This window comes from Rhinatrema bivittatum, unplaced genomic scaffold (genome assembly GCF_901001135.1).
Source record: "Rhinatrema bivittatum unplaced genomic scaffold, aRhiBiv1.1, whole genome shotgun sequence".
NCBI lineage: Eukaryota > Metazoa > Chordata > Amphibia > Gymnophiona > Rhinatrematidae > Rhinatrema > Rhinatrema bivittatum.
Window position 1 is genome coordinate 132,262 of NW_021820281.1, and position 16,865 is coordinate 149,126.

Sequence of the window (16,865 nt, forward strand, 5' to 3'; positions counted from 1 at the left end):
TCCAGCGGGGGTCCGAGAGCGACCCCCTGCACTCGGGCTGTATTGCCAGTATTCAAAATGGCGCCGGCGCTACCTTTGCCCTCACTATGTCATAGGGGCCGACGGTCGGCCGATGGTCGGCCCCTGTGACATAGTGAGGGCAAAGGTAGCGCCGGCGCCATTTTGAATATTGGCAATATGGCCTAAGTGCAGGAGATCGCTCCCAGACCCCCGCTGGACCCCCAGGGACTTTTGGCCAGCTTAGGGGGGGGGCCTTCTGACCCCCACAAGACTTGCCAAAAGTCCAGCGGGGGTCTGGGAGCGACCTCCTGCACTCGGGTAGTATTGCCCGTATTCAAAATGGTGCCGGCACTACCTTTGCCCTCACTACGTCATAGGGGCCGACGGTCGGCCGACGGTCGGCCCCTGTGACAAAGTGAGGGCAAAGGTAGCACCGGCACCATTTTGAATATTGGCAATACGGCCCGAGTGCAGGAGATCGCTCCCGGACCCTGCTGGATCCCCAGGGACTTTTGGCCAGCTTGGGGGGGGGGCTTCCTGACCCCCACAAGACTTGCCAAAAGTCCCTGGGGGTCCAGCGGGAGTCTGGGAGCGATCTCCAGCACTTGGGCCGTATTGCCAATATTCAAAATGGCGCCGGCGCTACCTTTGCCCTGTCACATTGTAAGGGCAAAGGGCTATCGGCGCCATTTTTATTAACGCAGCCGATGGCCCGAGAGCGGGAGATCGCGCCGGGACCCCCCCACTGGACCACCAGGTAATTTAAAACATTTTTGGGGGGGGTTCGGGAAGGTGGGGGATTTGTTTTAAAGGGTCGGGTGGGTTTTAGGGTTGTTTTGGTGTGCCGGTTTTCCCGCCCTCCCCCGATTTACGATTTTTCACGATAAATCGTGGGAATTTCTATTGTATCGCGACTCTAACGATTTTTGACGATTTAAAAAATATCTGACGATTTTTTTAAATCGTCAAAAAACGATTCACATCCCTAATTGGGTTCTACTTAGTGTTTGGGTACTTGCCATGTACTTGTGGCCTGGTTTGGCCTCTGTTGGAAACAGGATGCTGGGCTTGATGGACCCTTGGTCTGACCCAGTATGGCATGTTCTTTTCTTTCTTATGTTTTCAGCCCTGCTTGCATTCAGCTTCAAATCTGTGCCTGAATCCATCATTAACTATAATGTTCTCCAGGAGGAAACTTCTACTGGCCCCCAGAACCCAAGGGCTCAAACAGCATAGTAGGGAGCTGACTAGGCTGAAGGCCAGTCCTAGTCCTGCTTTAACGTTCTGTGCTACTTCTGTGGGGGTGATCCCAGATTTCAGCTTGCTGGACCATGATACACAAGCTTAGCACTCCAAGAATAAATAGGAATAGAAAGGTTGCCTTAACCTTTCATTCCTTTCCTCTTCAAAATTCAAGAGAGAGCTTACAAGCCCCTTCCTTTTGCCTACAGCTATAGCACATAACAGTTTTCTGTGCAGTCTGTATTCTCCTTCAGATGCTCACTGCAGGGGAAGAGAAATAACAGCTTCCTCTCAGCACACAACCCCTTACCACCAAACTCTCTTGGAAACTCAAGGGGTTTCCACACATGAATGTTACCAAACTCTCCAGTCTGTCACTATATGCTTAAACTCCATTTCACTTTTCTCAAACATCTGAAGCTATCCATCCCCTCTTGCCCTCCTCCTACCTAGAAGAGCTGGAATTGGTTACTCAGGCCCTTTATAACCTGCCATTTTGTGGCTAAGGGTGGATGTGGCTAGAGTGAGTGCAAAGCAGACACCAGAGAGACAAGATGTAGTTTTTTCCCTCCCTGGTGAATGCTCCCTGCCTCATCAGTGTCCTTTTTTGGAGGTGAAATTCGCTGTTCACAACCTGCCAGTGGTTCCTAGGTATTCAGTTGCAGTACGGATATCTTTTTGGCCTGAATAGTTTGAGAACTTGCACTCCTTGACTGAAGACCAGTGAGCCCATTCTCCCCATGAATGAGACAAGCTGTGCGAGATGAGTGAAGGCTGGAAGAACTCTAGCACAGAAGGGACTGTATTTCACTCTCTTCCTTTGATGAAGATCTTCCTCGCTGGCTGGATTCAGAGTGCAGAGGCTGAAGAACAGTGAGTCCATAATCCCATGAATGTGGCAGTTTAGCAAAGTTTTTGTAGAAAAAAGTTTATCTTTTTTGTTGTGAAGAGGTTTTTTTGGCCATCCCTCCTCATTAGGAACTTGGCTGGGTCAGCAAGTTCCCACTCTCAGACCTTTCTCCCAAGGAGTCACCAATGCAGAACAACTATAAAGAGAGAAGTAAGATCAAGGAGACCCCATCCGAATTTCAAGCAATATGGGACCAGGATACAGGGCTGGGTGTTCAGAAAGATGATGGACTATCAGGTAGTATTTTTGCTGTGCTAGAAGGGACCCCTGACCTAGGAATCCCAGTTAAGCCACTGGGAGAGCATTTAGTACACACTTTATATCACTATGGGAAGATCAACCAGTTTACTCAGGGTGTCTCAACCTAAGCAGGTGTCCTTTCCTTAACTGCATGGAAACACCTTGTAACTGCACACATATTTAAAGATGGGGATATTAATTTGCCATAACAAATCAGTACATTATTATTTAATACCCAGTTCCTGATCCTGCCTGTTCTTTCACAGCATCTCCCTCCTGGGGATGTGTTTTGCCACAGCAAACAAAACACATACAGGATCACATGCCAATGTCTGCGCCATAGGAGAGTCTTCCCCCATAAAAGTTATCCCTCTTCAGGGATAAAGAGTCAAACTTGGGATGGAGTCAGCTTGCCAGTGCAGCTGCAAAGGTTATAAATAAGATTGTGTCCCCTCAGAGAATCAACAATCCCAAAAAGGGGTTACATTAATGCAAGGACAAACCATTCAGGCAACCTTCCAAAGGGGGGCACTTATAAATGGACTGTACTATCTACTGCCACTTCACAAATACGTCCTTTGTTCAGGGGACTCCTTACACTGTCTTTAAGATTATCTATGATACGATAACCCATAATGTAGTAATTACAGAGGGAGCCATTTTGTGTACCAGGGATATCACTGATGACATAAACAGAGAGAGCTCATTGAAACTCTTTCCTTTAATAAATTCATCTCTGGACAGGATGAATACCTGGTGGCCGTTATATTGAGGTTGTCCTCTGAGCTCCCCATCTCCTGCCATATCACAGTGTTCTCCCCTCTTGGCTCTTCTACAACAAATTCTATTCTCTCCCTCATTGCTAGGGAACTTTGATTATGGTTTTACTTTGTACAATTTATAAAGAGTCATCAATGTGCAGACCAGAGTAGACAGCAGGTAAACCATATAAAATGTATAAATAATAAACAAGTACAGAACATGACAGGACCCTTCCCTAAAGAGCTCAAAACTTACAAGAAGGCTTGATATGACAGACAAGATCTACAAGGGACTTGGAACAGAGTGGGGAAGGGACTGTGAGGGCTGCAACAGCTGGAGGGGAGGAGGTGAGAGAGAAGGCAGCTGAAAAGTGCTCTTGGGATGGGAATTGGTGAGTGAGAGACAGGCAGGGAGGGCTTTGTAAAGGAAATTAATGTATGAACCCCAAATGTTGACCATTGATCATTGCAAGTGAAGGTGAGATCAGACTTTCTCTAAACTTCTCTAACACTAACAGGAGATTCCCTCACCAGAGCTGGAGCAGAGCAGAATGAGGGTCCCAAAACGTATTCCCCCTCAGGATCAATCACTTCTAAACTCTCAAGATAACTCAGGCACAGAGGAGAAAACTTCCCTTAATTGTCTGTGAGACTTTTTAATTTCCCAGATAGAACAATTTTTCCCCAGTTCCCATTTATAAACCATTTAAGATACCCGAGGTGCCCCTCACCTGATCCACAGTGGAGGAGAGGAGGTAGCACTGCAGGACAGGTAAGGAGAAACCCAGCAATCCTGTAATGTGTGACTTTAATGCCTTCTGTGAGCTGCATTATCTCATCAGGCACAATTTTGTTGTTGCAACTGTACGTATTTTCTCTGAACAGTACAAAAGTGTAAGGAAGCTAAAAGGAGGACTAAAATCTCCTTTAAAATATTCCAATTTTTAGATCTGTAACTGCATGCACAGACTTGGGTTGGGCAAAGCGAGAGAGAGAGAGTGAGTACCTGGGATGTGTGTGAGGGTGGGAGGTGAACAGAGCAAGGCTGGGGTGGTTGGCTCACTCAGAACTGTGAGTGCTGAGAGACTGTGCCAGCTTTGAGGGTGGCAGGGAAATCGTAATATGAAGCTTAGAGGGAGATAGGGAAACGCTGGAGCACTAAGTAGATCCACCCGTGGAAGAGGAGTCAGCTTACTGAGCTGTGTGGCCCAGCAGTGCACACATTACACAGAGAGCAGAAGTGGCAAGAAGGGGGCTTGAATCAAGATGAGGGTGGCCAGTGGTAGTTCTCAGGCATTCTGTAGGATTGTATCCAAACCTCTGCTCTGCCTCCTGTAAGGAATCTGTGCTGGTGGTCATCCCCTGCTCTCTCAATCCCCTACAGCCTTCTCCTCCACATTTTGTAGCATCCGTGCATTCAGACAACCTGAAATGCAGATGGTAGTCAGCCAGTGAGAACAAAGAGAGGATCCAGGATAGGGAGGGAAGTGAGATAAGGACCTGCTATCAGGATGTCCTATGGAGGAGTCAGTGCAGCCCAGGGCCAGCATCAGCCAGTGAGAACAAAGAGAGGATACAGGATAGGGAGGGAAGTGAGATAAGGACCTGCTATCAGGATGTCCCATGGAGGAGTCAGTGCAGCCCAGGGCCAGGATCAGCCAGTGAGAACAAAGAGAGGATCCAGGATAGGGAGGAAGTGAGATAAGGACCTGCTATCAGGATGTCCCATGGAGGAGTCAGTGCAGCCCAGGGCCAGGATCAGCCAGTGAGAACAAAGAGAGGATCCAGGATAGGGAGGAAGTGAGATAAGGACCTGCTATCAGGATGTCCCATGGAGGAGTCAGTGCAGCCCAGGGCCAGGATCAGCCAGTGAGAACAAAGAGAGGATTCAGGATAGGGAGGAAGTGAGATAAGGACCTGCTATCAGGATGTCCCATGGAGGAGTCAGTGCAGCCCAGGGCCAGGATCAGCCAGTGAGAACAAAGAGAGGATCCAGGATAGGGAGGGAAGTGAGATAAGGACCTGCTATCAGGATGTCCCATGGAGGAGTCAGTGCAGCCCAGGGCCAGGATCAGCCAGTGAGAACAAAGAGAGGATCCAGGATAGGGAGGGAAGTGAGATAAGGACCTGCTATCAGGATGTCCCATGGAGGAGTCAGTGCAGCCCAGGGCCAGGATCAGCCAGTGAGAACAAAGAGAGGATCCAGGATAGAGAGGAAGTGAGATAAGGACCTGCTATCAGGATGTCCCATGGAGGAGTCAGTGCAGCGCAGGGCCAGGACACCCTTTACCCCCACCCCAGCAATCTCAAGAAGGAGAGGATAGCAAGTGAAGAGGCTGGAGCACAGAAGACACGCTCAGTAATGTTTCTGGTACAGTAGATGTGCTAAGATTTGGTCTTTTCCACTTTTGAAACTCCTGTACTGCTGAATTTTAATCCATCTATGAGCAAAGCCAGGAGAGGATATCAGGAGTCAGGACAGCTACTGCGGTTCCACCTTGGGTTGGAAGATAAAGAGGCTGCACAGGAATTAAACACATGGAAGAATGATGAAGGGGAGAGATAAAGGAAAGAGGGACTAGGGGAGAAAACTGGTTCAGAAAGTAAGATGAGAAGATGAGAGGAAGAGACTTCAGGGAGAAGAAGATGGAGGGAGAGAGGTTGCAGGGGATGAGTTGAAAGCAAGAGAGAAACTGCAGGGAAGGAAGGACCACATGGAGAGACCACAGAGAAAAGGGTGGCAGGAGGGAGAGATGCAGGGGAGAGGAAACAGAGAAGGTTATGAGGAGGGAGAGAGAAAAAAGATTGCAGAGACATGGGAAGAAAAAAGGAGAGAGGAAAAGGGATCATGCGGGGAAAGAGGAAGGATTGCCGTGGAGAGGGGGAAAAAAGGAATTGGTTTGAGGAAAAAGAGATGGAAAAGATAATGGAGGAATAAATGAGAGGAAAGAGTAACATGAGAGCAGAAAAGTTTCATGAGAGAAGAATGAAGGAAAGAGACAGAACAGTGAAAGAGAACAGAGAGGGGAGGTTACAGCGTCAGTCACTGAATGTTAGGGGAATAAGCATTGATTTAATAGTTCTGCCGCACAATTTGCCTCCCTGCTGCATTGCACACTTCTGGCACAGCAGTGACGGCTCCACAAAGCATTCACTGTAAAATATTCCATTTGTGATTGAAATGAGGGCACAAGGATTCAGGAGAGGGAAGGACAGAGGGGGCACAGAGACACAGGGAGGGGATGGAGGAAGAGGACCAGAAGCAGTCCTGAAGGTGGTAAGAGAAGCTGCAGAGGGAAAGATGGGAGGGAAGCAGGAGAGAGTAAGGATTGTTTTATGTTGTTCTGCACCACTCAGAGCTGCTAAAGATGGAGAACCAGGAAGAAGAATCTATTAGAGTGGAAGAGGGTTAGTTGGATTTTCTGGTGCACATCATAGTGCAGAAATCACAGTCCGGGCGCCGTTGCACTTCTTCTCTTGGTAGATGCATAGGTCAGTGACCCTTAGTACAATTTAGAGATTTATTCAGAAGCCCCCACTGGTATCAGACCCTCTTAGCAAAGAACAAGGAAGACAAGAACATGGTGGGCTGAGCAAAGGTCCGAGAACCCAGAATCCTGTTGATGAAGGTGGCCAGTCTGGATCAGCTGCAAGTGTCCCTCAGATCCTGTTCTTTTTCCTTTAAATATTTTTTTTTCCACGGAGAGTTTATTATGACTGATTCTCCTACCTGCAACCAAGATGAGCCACAGGGATCTGATGTATCAGAGGGTAGGGCGGAGACTGTCTGAAAGGACATTGATAAAAGGGATTAAGCTGAAAGTAAGAAGCAGAATATCTCAATATAATACCTTATACATGTCCCACACAGAAATCTGAGATCGGCTAATAAGGCACTACTGACTATTCCATCTGTTAAGTCAGCACGACTCACACAAGTAAGGGAGCGAGCTCTATCTCTGGCAGGACCCACATTGTGGAATTCAATGCCTTGGAGATAAGACTGCAGAGAAACTTCAAACCTTTCAAAGGAAGCCTAAAAACGTGGCTTTTTAAACAGGCTTTTTATAAAGAGAATGAAGAAAGCAAATAAGATCGTAACTCAGCACCGAGTATATCGGGTTTTTTTTAGTTTTCTTTTTCTTTCCACCCATTAAATACACCTTAGATTGTTAACATTATATATGAACAAAAAAAGAAACTTTTCAACCACATGAAAACAAAACTCAACAAATAGTTTTATACTAAAAGAACTCTCTTACCACTCATTCAGGTCTATCCAGTACCGAGCGGTAGGAAGAGCTGCCTTAGTGCCTGCAGCACCCGCGGTTACCGCCCGCACAGTGCAGCTCACCTACCGCTCGATCCTGAACACTAATTTTATTTAAATGTAAACCACGTCCGTGAAGCCTTAGGCCCGCGCAACCCATTTTACTGGATAGAGCGCATATACAGTATCCTGGGTGCGCGGGCCTAAGGCTTCACGCCACGCTGGTATCTGTCATTTCAAATGTCATTTGAAATGACAGATACCTCTCCCCTCCTCCCGAAGCAAAAAAAAGTTAAAAGCAAAAGGTAAGTCGCTTCGCCGCTTCACTGTCAGTCTCTTCTTCCCTCCTCCCGGAGCAAGGCTGCTTTTCGCGCCCTGCTCCGGGAGGAGGGGAGAAGATGACAGCGGCAAAGCAACTTACTTTCTGCAACCCCGATCGGACCTCCTGCCTCCCACTGTGCGACTGAGTGTCTCTTCTTATCCGGTTAATTTCAGCTGAATAAAAGTACTTACTTTTTTTGCAGCCGTCCGGCCATCTGGAATAAGGTATTGTGCCTCCCGGGGAAAGATGGATGCCAGCACGGGGGAAAGCGGCCCCTGTGCATGCGATTGGCCGCTCAAGACGTGACGTCATGACGTTTGATGTCACGTGTTGAGCGGCCAATCGCATGCACAGGGGCCGCTTTCCCCCGTGCTGGCATCCATCTTTCCCCGGGAGGCACGATACCTTATTCCAGATGGACGGACGGCTGCAAAAAAAGTAAGTACTTTTATTCAGCTGAAATTAACCGGATAAGAAGAGACACTCAGTCGCGCAGCGGGAGGTCCGATCGGGGTTGGCCGCTCAAGACGTGGCGTCACATCCCGTGACGCCAAACGTCATGATGTCACGTCTTCAGCGGCCAATTGCACGCTTTCCCCGTGCAGGCAGCCATCTTTGTCTTCGTCAGGAGGAGCTACGATCGTGTTCCTGCTGATGGCTTCAAAAAAGTAAGTTGTACAGGCGTCCAAAAGCGACTTACCTTTGGGATCTTGACAGATCCCAAAAGTAAGTCGCTTTTGGAAAAAAACCCAAATTGTCGCTTTTGGAAAAAAAAACCCAAAATTGCTTTTGGTTTTTTTTTGCTTCGCCGCAGTGTCTCTCCTCCTCCTGGTGTCTCTCCTCCTCCCGGAGCAAGGCTGCTTTTCGCGCCCTGCTCCAGGAGGAGGGCAAACACTGACAGCGGCGAAGCAAAAAAAACAAAAACCAAAAGCAAGAAGTAAGTCGCTTCGCCGCTTCCCTCCTCCCGGAGCAGGGAGGCTCCTTTTCGCGCCCTGCTCCGGGAGGAGGGAAGAGTGAAGCGGCGAAGCGACTTACTTTTTGCTTTTGGTTTTTTTTTTTGCTTCGCCGTTGCTTCACCGTTGCAGTCTCCGTGGCAGCCCCAGTCCAGACATCGGAGGGGGGCTGCAACGTTTTTTTCGCTTTTTTTTTTGGCTTTGGGAGCAGGGGAGAGGACTGGGGCTGCCACGGAGACCGGCACCCATGATCATGGCCGGGGCAGGTGAGCGGGGGCTGGGGGAAAGCTTGCCACCTACCCTTACCCCTGCCTCTACCGCAGGGGTCAGGGTAGGCGGTAAGTTTGCAGGTTAAACGCACGACAAAACGGCAGGGAAAGATAGCGATAGTCGGGGCGCGGGTTACGGGATGCTAGGGAATAGCTAATTCGCTCGTTTGCATGCAATATGCATGCCGCGTGCGGAAGGGGTTGCCCGGGGAATTTAGGACGCGGTAGGAGTAGGTTAAAGGGGATTCGGGATCGCAGGAAGGGCTAACGCGGCCGGAAAGTGAGTAAAAAGCGGCTTAGGAGCAGGGTAAACGCGGCCGCACTTTACAGGATAGACCCGATTGTTGGCACGTCTATAATGTGTTATCTATTTTAAACAATTTCTATTAATATTTTTGTGCCTTTTTGTAAACAGTTGTGATGGTAAATTAACTGAACAGAAAAGATTTTAAATAAATAAATAAGCAAAAAATAAATAAATACATAAATCTAATTTAAAGAGAGCTCTGGTGTAAGAGCTGGGGACTAGGAACCAAAAGAAATTCCGAACTCTAATCCCCAGCTCTGCCTTAGGTTGTTTGATGTTGGGGGAGGCACTTCTTCTCTGTCTGCTTGAGTTCATTTTTTAAAAATGTTTTATTGTCACTCAGAATACTTTCAGTTGTAAAGATAACAGTTAACATTTACAGCTATGAGCAGCCATTTAACTCTGAAGTCAAATTCCCATTTTTAACAAAATGGATTATCTGTTGCCTTAATTTGCAAAAATGTTATCACCCTACCATTCATTCATTTCTGCCTACCGGTTCTAATCACTGGCTGTATCAGTGACTCTGTGAGACCATGGGTGTTGTGGTTCCTGGTTGTGGCAGGCCACGGCCGGTCCCTCTACCTCTTCTAACACGGCATGGTTGCTCCTCCCATGCGGCTCTGAACACCGCTGTTCTCCTCCCAGCGGGGCTCCCCCTAGACACGCATGGGCAGAAGATCCCACCTCTTAAAAAGGCCACAGCGGGAAAGTTCGACCCAGCCCCGGTGGATGACGTCAGGACTGAGGGGGTATTTAAACCCTGCCTCAGTCCCCAGATCGTTGCCTTGGTAACAGGTCACCTCCTCGGAGTGCTAGTTGCTGATCCTGATGTCCTCTGATCCTGATCCTGGTCCTGTTCTTGTTCCTGTTCCTGTCTGTGGTTCCTGAGTCCTTTTCTGGTGTTTCCTGTTCCCTGCATTCCAGCCTGTACTGTTTCTGACTCCGTTCCTCTCCTCATTCTCCAGTTCCCGTGCTTCCCTCCTCGGCTTGACTTTGGCTTGTCTCCTCATCTCTGCTCGTCTGCTGCCCATCTTGACACTTGGCCTGGTTCCTTGTCTTGCCCGAATGCCGCCTGCCCCAGATTTTTGGATTGGACTCTCATTCTGCACCTCTGCTGCCAGCCATGACCTGGACTCCTGACTTTGTCTTTGCCTGCTGCCATTCCAGTCCTCATCAAGGTGACCCACACCTAAGTCCTGCTAGCCCCAGCACCCAAGGGCTCAACCTGAGGGGAACGAGGGCTGGTATAGGTGAAGCTCCAGCCAGTGAGGAGGACCATTAGGGGGGCCTTCCCTCAGTGGAACTACCAGCCCTCGTCCCGATCCAAGGATCCACAATCTCAACATTGGGAAAGTCATTTAATCTCCCTGTGCCTCAGCTCTAATCCCTGACTTGTCACTGACTTGTAGACCTAATTTTAAAACCTCTTTTCTTTCAGACACAGAATAGGATGAGAACAATTGCTAACAGAAAACCCTTGGCTGTAAATCTCCTCCAGTGCAATGAACATGCAACACTTTGCCAATGAGTTGTAAGTGACACCTGATGAGGTGCAGATCAGCGACTTCCACTGCAGCATCTGTAAAACTCAATGACATCTGCAGTTAATATATTTGTCATTTCCAATTTCTTATTGCAGCTCCAGGACTGTTTTTAGTGCCAGGACCTATTCTGTAGAACCCTCTTTTGCTAGATTTGTGATTGGAAGGGGATTACCTTGCCTTCAGGAAAAGTGTTAAAATGTCTTTATTTCAACAGACATTTGGGTAGAGTGTTTTTATGACTGTTAACTTGTTATAATAGGTTTTATATTTTGGTTTTATTTTAAGTGATCTTGTTTATTTTGTATGCTTATTGTATGTCCATGTTTTATGTTTATTGTGTGAGTTCTGGTCTTCACTGCTTGAAGCAAGTTTATCATACCAACAGGGATAGAAATGTTCAGAAGTTCTTAAATGAAATAAATAACAGTGTGATTGTCCCAATGGATCTAGAAAATATAACGATGGTGACAGAATTCATTATTCTGGGACTTTCAGATAATCCAAAGATGCAGATTCCCCTTTTCCTGGTCTTCCTGCTCATCTACCTGATCACCCTGCTGGGGAACCTTGTGATTATCACAGTGACCTGTACTGACCCCCGCCTGCACACCCCCATGTACTTCTTCCTCAGTAACCTTTCTCTTACAGACATCGGCTGCACATGCACCATCATCCCAAAACTGCTGAGGATCTTCCTCTCAGGGGATAAGACCATTTCTTATGCTGAGTGCATTGCGCAGTTCTATTTCTTCATAGCCTTTGCTGGCACTGAAGATCTCCTCCTTGCTGCCATGGCTTATGACCGCTATGCTGCAGTCTGCAACCCCTTGCGCTATTCCCTCATTATGAATCACAGAGTCTGTGTCCTGCTGGCTGCTGCTTTCTGGATCATCGGCTTTCTACCATCTGAAATGATCATAGCTTCTGTCACCCGCCTTTCATTCTGTGCTTCTAATGTGGTCAATCATTTCTTCTGTGACCTCATACCACTGTTAAAGCTTTCCTGCACTGACACAGCCCACACACAAAGCTTAGTGTTTGTTTTAGCTGCAATGATGGGAGTACCTGCTTTCTCCGTGACTCTTGTATCTTATACCTACATCGTCTCAGCCATCCTGAGGATCCGCTCTGCAGAGGGGAAGCATAAAGCCTTCTCCACCTGCTCCTCACATCTCACCGTAGTCTGCATTTATTATTTTTCTCAGTTTTTTATGTACATGAGACCCACTTCAACTTACTCCCAGGAGCAGGGTAAAATCTTATCTATGCTCTATACAGCTGTCACCCCCATGCTGAACCCCATCATTTACAGTCTGAGGAACCAGGAGGTAAAAAACGCATTGAGGAGAGTCATGGGAAAATAGATTATGGAAGCAGGTGATTAAGAGAAGAAGGTTATCATATGTAGGATATTTATGTTTCTAGTAGGGTTCAAGATGATTCTCCCTTTAAAACACAAAAGTAAATTCTCTGGTTTGATGCTTGGGTTGGGCTTTTTACTCCCCAGCTCAGTCGGGGTTGTAGATGTGGCAGAATAATCTTGCACAGCCTCCTGGGGGGAGAGAGAGTTGTGATCATCATTTGAGGGTGACACCCAGTGGCTGGATCTGCCACTCATGATTGCAGGGTTCTGGAAGAGCCTCAGTACATGGTCATAGGTCCAGGATTGTCACCTCAATGACCTGACTAAGCTCACTGGGGAGGAAGGGAGACCTTATAACAAAGGGAAAAATATTCCTTGCATAGTTGGGAATGAAGACTCAATCCTGGTCCTGACTGAGCTGAAAGTGCAAAGGAGCCAGAGAAAAACAGCAAATAAACAGAGTCCTCCGGTGTTGACTCTGCAAAACTCTCAGAGAGCTGACCCGGAAAAGATTCACAGATTTACAAACTCTTCCAGTCAGAGATAGATCTTTCCTTCATGATCCATTAATCTTGATAAGAACCCTGCTGAGGGTTGAATCTCATTCTCTGGGATCAGTACAATCCCTCCCATTAGAATTCTCAGTCCTCTACTCAATCCATTATAGCATCAATACTGCCAGTCTTTCAGCACTGTGATATCACCACAGTGTATATAGCCCGATGTGATATCAACGCTATGATATATAACCTCATGTGACATCTCAGCTATGACATACAGCCTAATATGACTTCACTATGGTAAGATACTGTCCCATGTGACATCACACTATGAGATTCATCCCAGCATGATATAAGCGGTGTAAAATACAGTTCAACATGAGAAACAGCCCAGCATGACATCACCATTATGAGATCCAGCCCCATGTGACATCACTTCTATGCATGCATGGAGACCATTAACGCCTTTCTTCCCATTAGGTGTGCCTCAGTCCTTCTGTGCTTTGAACTGCACTGGGCCAAAGCTGCAGAGATTATGGAGCATTGTATGATTTAAAACACAGAACAGTTGGAACACAACTGGTAGGAAGGAATGTTCCATTGGTTTCTTTACAAGCAAGTATTTTACAAAGAGATCAGTGGTTAGTGGAATATGAATTCTGGCAGCAGTACATCAGAATGCAGCACCTTTAAGATCAATAAGCATGTTTTATTAAAAAATCATACTTTACGATAGAGTTATATATATATATGAAAGTAAAACTGAGAAGCGATGAAATTGACAAGATCTTTAACTTTTGCAAATAGTCTTTATTACGTAACTATGTCACTGGAAATTAATGGCACTTCCTATAGATTGAATTAATTTATACAGCTTTCAAAGATGTATATATGTGCCTCACTGTAAACCATTGTAATGGTATACTACTTAACGACGGTATAGAAAAGATTTTAAATAAATAAATAAATTAATTAATTAAATAAACATTGTTAGAACACAACTTTATCTCTGTCTTGTGAGTACAGCCTCATATGTGTTCACACTTGTAAGATAGTCTATGTGACATCAGTCCTGTTAGGTACCACCCACTGTGATCTTACTCATGTGAATGACACTATTTGTGACTTCAGTCCTGTCACTCAATGCTTTTGTCGCTTTTTTAAGAGTAATTAACTATACAGGAACTATGAGATCCAAAACCTACGTTGGCATCTGTTTGGAGCTGAGGCATCAGACTTTAGGAGAGCTGGCGTCTTATAATATGCTCCTTTTTATGCTCCTTCTAGTCAAGGTTAATGTTATAATACCTTTGTTCCCTGTAAACCGATATGATATGATCTGTATCATGAATGTCGGTATATAAAAGTGTTAAATAAATAAATTAAATTAATAATATCTCAGGCTTGCATGTCTTAAAAAATGATTCAGTGAGTTGAGAAGGTTCTCTTCAAATTAATATGAATCAATTTGGAATGAGCTTTAGGAGGAAAATGACACTGGTGGGACTGGTGAGGTACCTAGACTCTGGGGAAGGGCTGATCCTGGGATTTCAGCTGATCACTGCATTTGAGGTAAAAAAGGAATATTTTCTCACTGTGGACACTGCCCCTTCCCCTGCATTATCACATCAAGAACTGCAGTCTGGTAACTTGAAGAAGGTCAGACTCGATGGTCTTTCTATTTATCTGGCTTTCTATTATTTTCTGCTTTTAATACATTTCCTTATATATGAACTTGCTATTCACTTACTGCATAAAGCACTGGCACATTTTTTACTAAACATTTTTCCACTGATGATCTCTTACTGCCTGCCTAGAAATGTTGGTGGGAGATACCATAGTCCTGGACACTACTAAGCACAGACATGGAGTCAGAAGTTAAAAGTAACTCTAAATGTCCAAGTGCCATGCTATCAACTTTATTTCTTGGGTCTTCTACAACTAATTCTGTCCTCTCCCACACTGCAGGGGAACTGTGAGTCCTGCTTTATTCTTTACAATTTATAAAGAGTCGTCAGTGTGCAGACCAGAGAAGAGAGCAAGTAAAGTGTATAACATATAGAAATAATAAATAGGTCATAATGACAGACAAGATTCATGAGGGACACGGTACAGAGTGGTGAAGGGACTGTGAGGGCTGCAGCAGCAGGAGGGAAAGGAGGGTGTTATGCGTGCAGTCCGCGGCAGACACGAGGCACGGCCCCCTCATCTCTCTGCAGTAACTACAGCTCCTGGTTCCTCGCCTCTGGCAGCGGTGGGCCACCAGCTTCATCCTCGGGCCTCCCCTGGTGCCTCTGGCTCAGCTGCAGTCCCGGGCATTCCCAGTCCAACCACAATGTCCATTGCTTCATGTCGGGCATGCGTGCACGCATCACCAATGCTTAAGTAGGGACCGCGGTGGGAACCAAGCCGCAGCCCCAGATGATGATGTCAGCGGAGCTTCAGTATTTAAGTGCAGGCTCCGCTCCCTAGCTTTGCCTTTGCAACAGGTCTCCTCGCTGGTCGAGTACTCATTGCCTCCTAAGAGATTTGTCTCACTCCTGTGTTCCTGTTCCTCGCTGATCCTGGTTCCTGACTCCTTGTTCCTACATTCCTGCCTTGCACCTTTCCTCGGATTGCCTACACAGACTTTTACTTTGCTTTGCCTGAACACGCCGTTGACTCTCCCCAAGCCCAGACCTCTGCTTCCTGACCATGCCATTGACTCTCTCCAAGCCCGGACCTCTGCTTTGCCTGACTACGTCGTTGTCTCTCTCCAGACCCAGACCTCAGCATCGTTTGACTACGCTTGACTTCATGATCAGACCTCAGCCTTGCTTGCCACTGCCTCCAGATTGCCGCCAGCCCTGACTCAAGCCTGTTCCTCGACGCCTCTTCAGCTTACTTCCTGGACTTTGTCTGTTTAGGCTTTGGCCTGCCCTTGCTCAGGCGCCCCCTGTCTGCCTCCGTTCCTTTGGTGCCCGAGTCTCTAGGTCACTACATTGTCCAGTGTAAGACTGTACCATCTCTCTCTGGGTTGATCTTGTTCTCCTTATCGACCACATACAGAGGCCCACTTAAGTCCAGCTGGCCCCAGCACCCAAAGGCTCAACCCACAGGGAATGAGGGCTGGTATTGGTGAAGTTCCAGCGGCCTCTGTTCATCCGCCCACTCCGCCTGCCGACAGTGGGGACTCATAGGTCCCTACCTACGGGTTGCATCAACCCCGCCTTGGCCCAAGGGTCCACCTCCGGCACAACAGAGGGAAGAGTAAATTTCAAAGAAGACAGCTGAGTCCAATACATGAGAGAGAGAGAGAGAGGCAGGAAGGGGGTCTTTGTAATTGAGGAAGGGGTTTAAATGAAGTTATGACCCCCAAATGCGGACCAGTGCACATAAAGCTCACATCCAACTTTCTCAAATTTTCTAGACCTTAACAGGAGCTTCCCCTACTGCAGTTGGGATGGAGCAGATGAGAGACCCAAAACTGATTCTCCCCATGGATGAATCACTTCTAAACTCTCCAGACAGCTCAGGCACGGAGGAGAAATTTTCCTTTAATTGCTATGGGACTTTTAATTTCCCAGATGAAGAGAATATGTTCTCTTAACATCCCGTCCTTAAACATTTAAGACAACCAAGGTGCCCCTCATCTGATCCACAGTGGAGGAGAGGAGGCAGCGCTGCTGGACAGGTAAGGAGAAAACCCAGTAATCCTGTAACATGCAACTTCTTTTGTTAAATTATTTATTAAAAAAAAAAAAAAAAAAAAGATTTTGTGATATTTGAAAGTACCAGTCATGTCAGGTAATAAGAATACAATGCTTCAAACAAGAAACAACAACAACAACAACAACAAAAATGGCATGATTGAACCATAGTTCAGAAATGAGGAGAGAGATGGTATCTGATTAGTAAGAAAGATTCAATAATATGATTGGTAATCCTTCCAAAATTAACTTATTATCTTACACTGCCCTTGTATTATCCTCCAGAAATCTTTTTAGTTGAGCAGGTTGATAAATTAAAATACATTTACAGAGAACTTTGAGAAAGAAAGAAGCCCCCATTCAAGAACTTGGGGCTTTAACTGAAGAAAAGATTTCCTCTGAACCGGAGTCTTCTTAGTAAAATCAGAAAAAAGCATTTACTCTCTCTTCCAGAAAAGTAGAAGTTCTATTATGGAAAAATAATCTCAATGT

The 16,865-nt window shown here is 46.5% G+C and overlaps 1 protein-coding gene across 1 annotated transcript; it reads left to right on the plus strand.

Annotated features, from left to right (window-relative positions):
- The first annotated feature begins 11,261 nt into the window (after positions 1–11,261).
- LOC115081334 (olfactory receptor 5B12-like) lies at positions 11,262–12,185 on the plus strand. The gene has a single exon (XM_029585817.1). The coding sequence runs from the start codon at positions 11,262–11,264 to the stop codon at positions 12,183–12,185; it is 924 nt and encodes a 307-aa protein (XP_029441677.1).
- Positions 12,186–16,865: the final 4,680 nt, after the last annotated feature.

What these genes read in the sequence shown, in the direction of transcription:
- LOC115081334 (XM_029585817.1), top strand. Translation starts at nt 11,262, where the DNA reads ATGGATCTAGAAAATATAACGATGGTGACAGAATTCATTATTCTGGGA.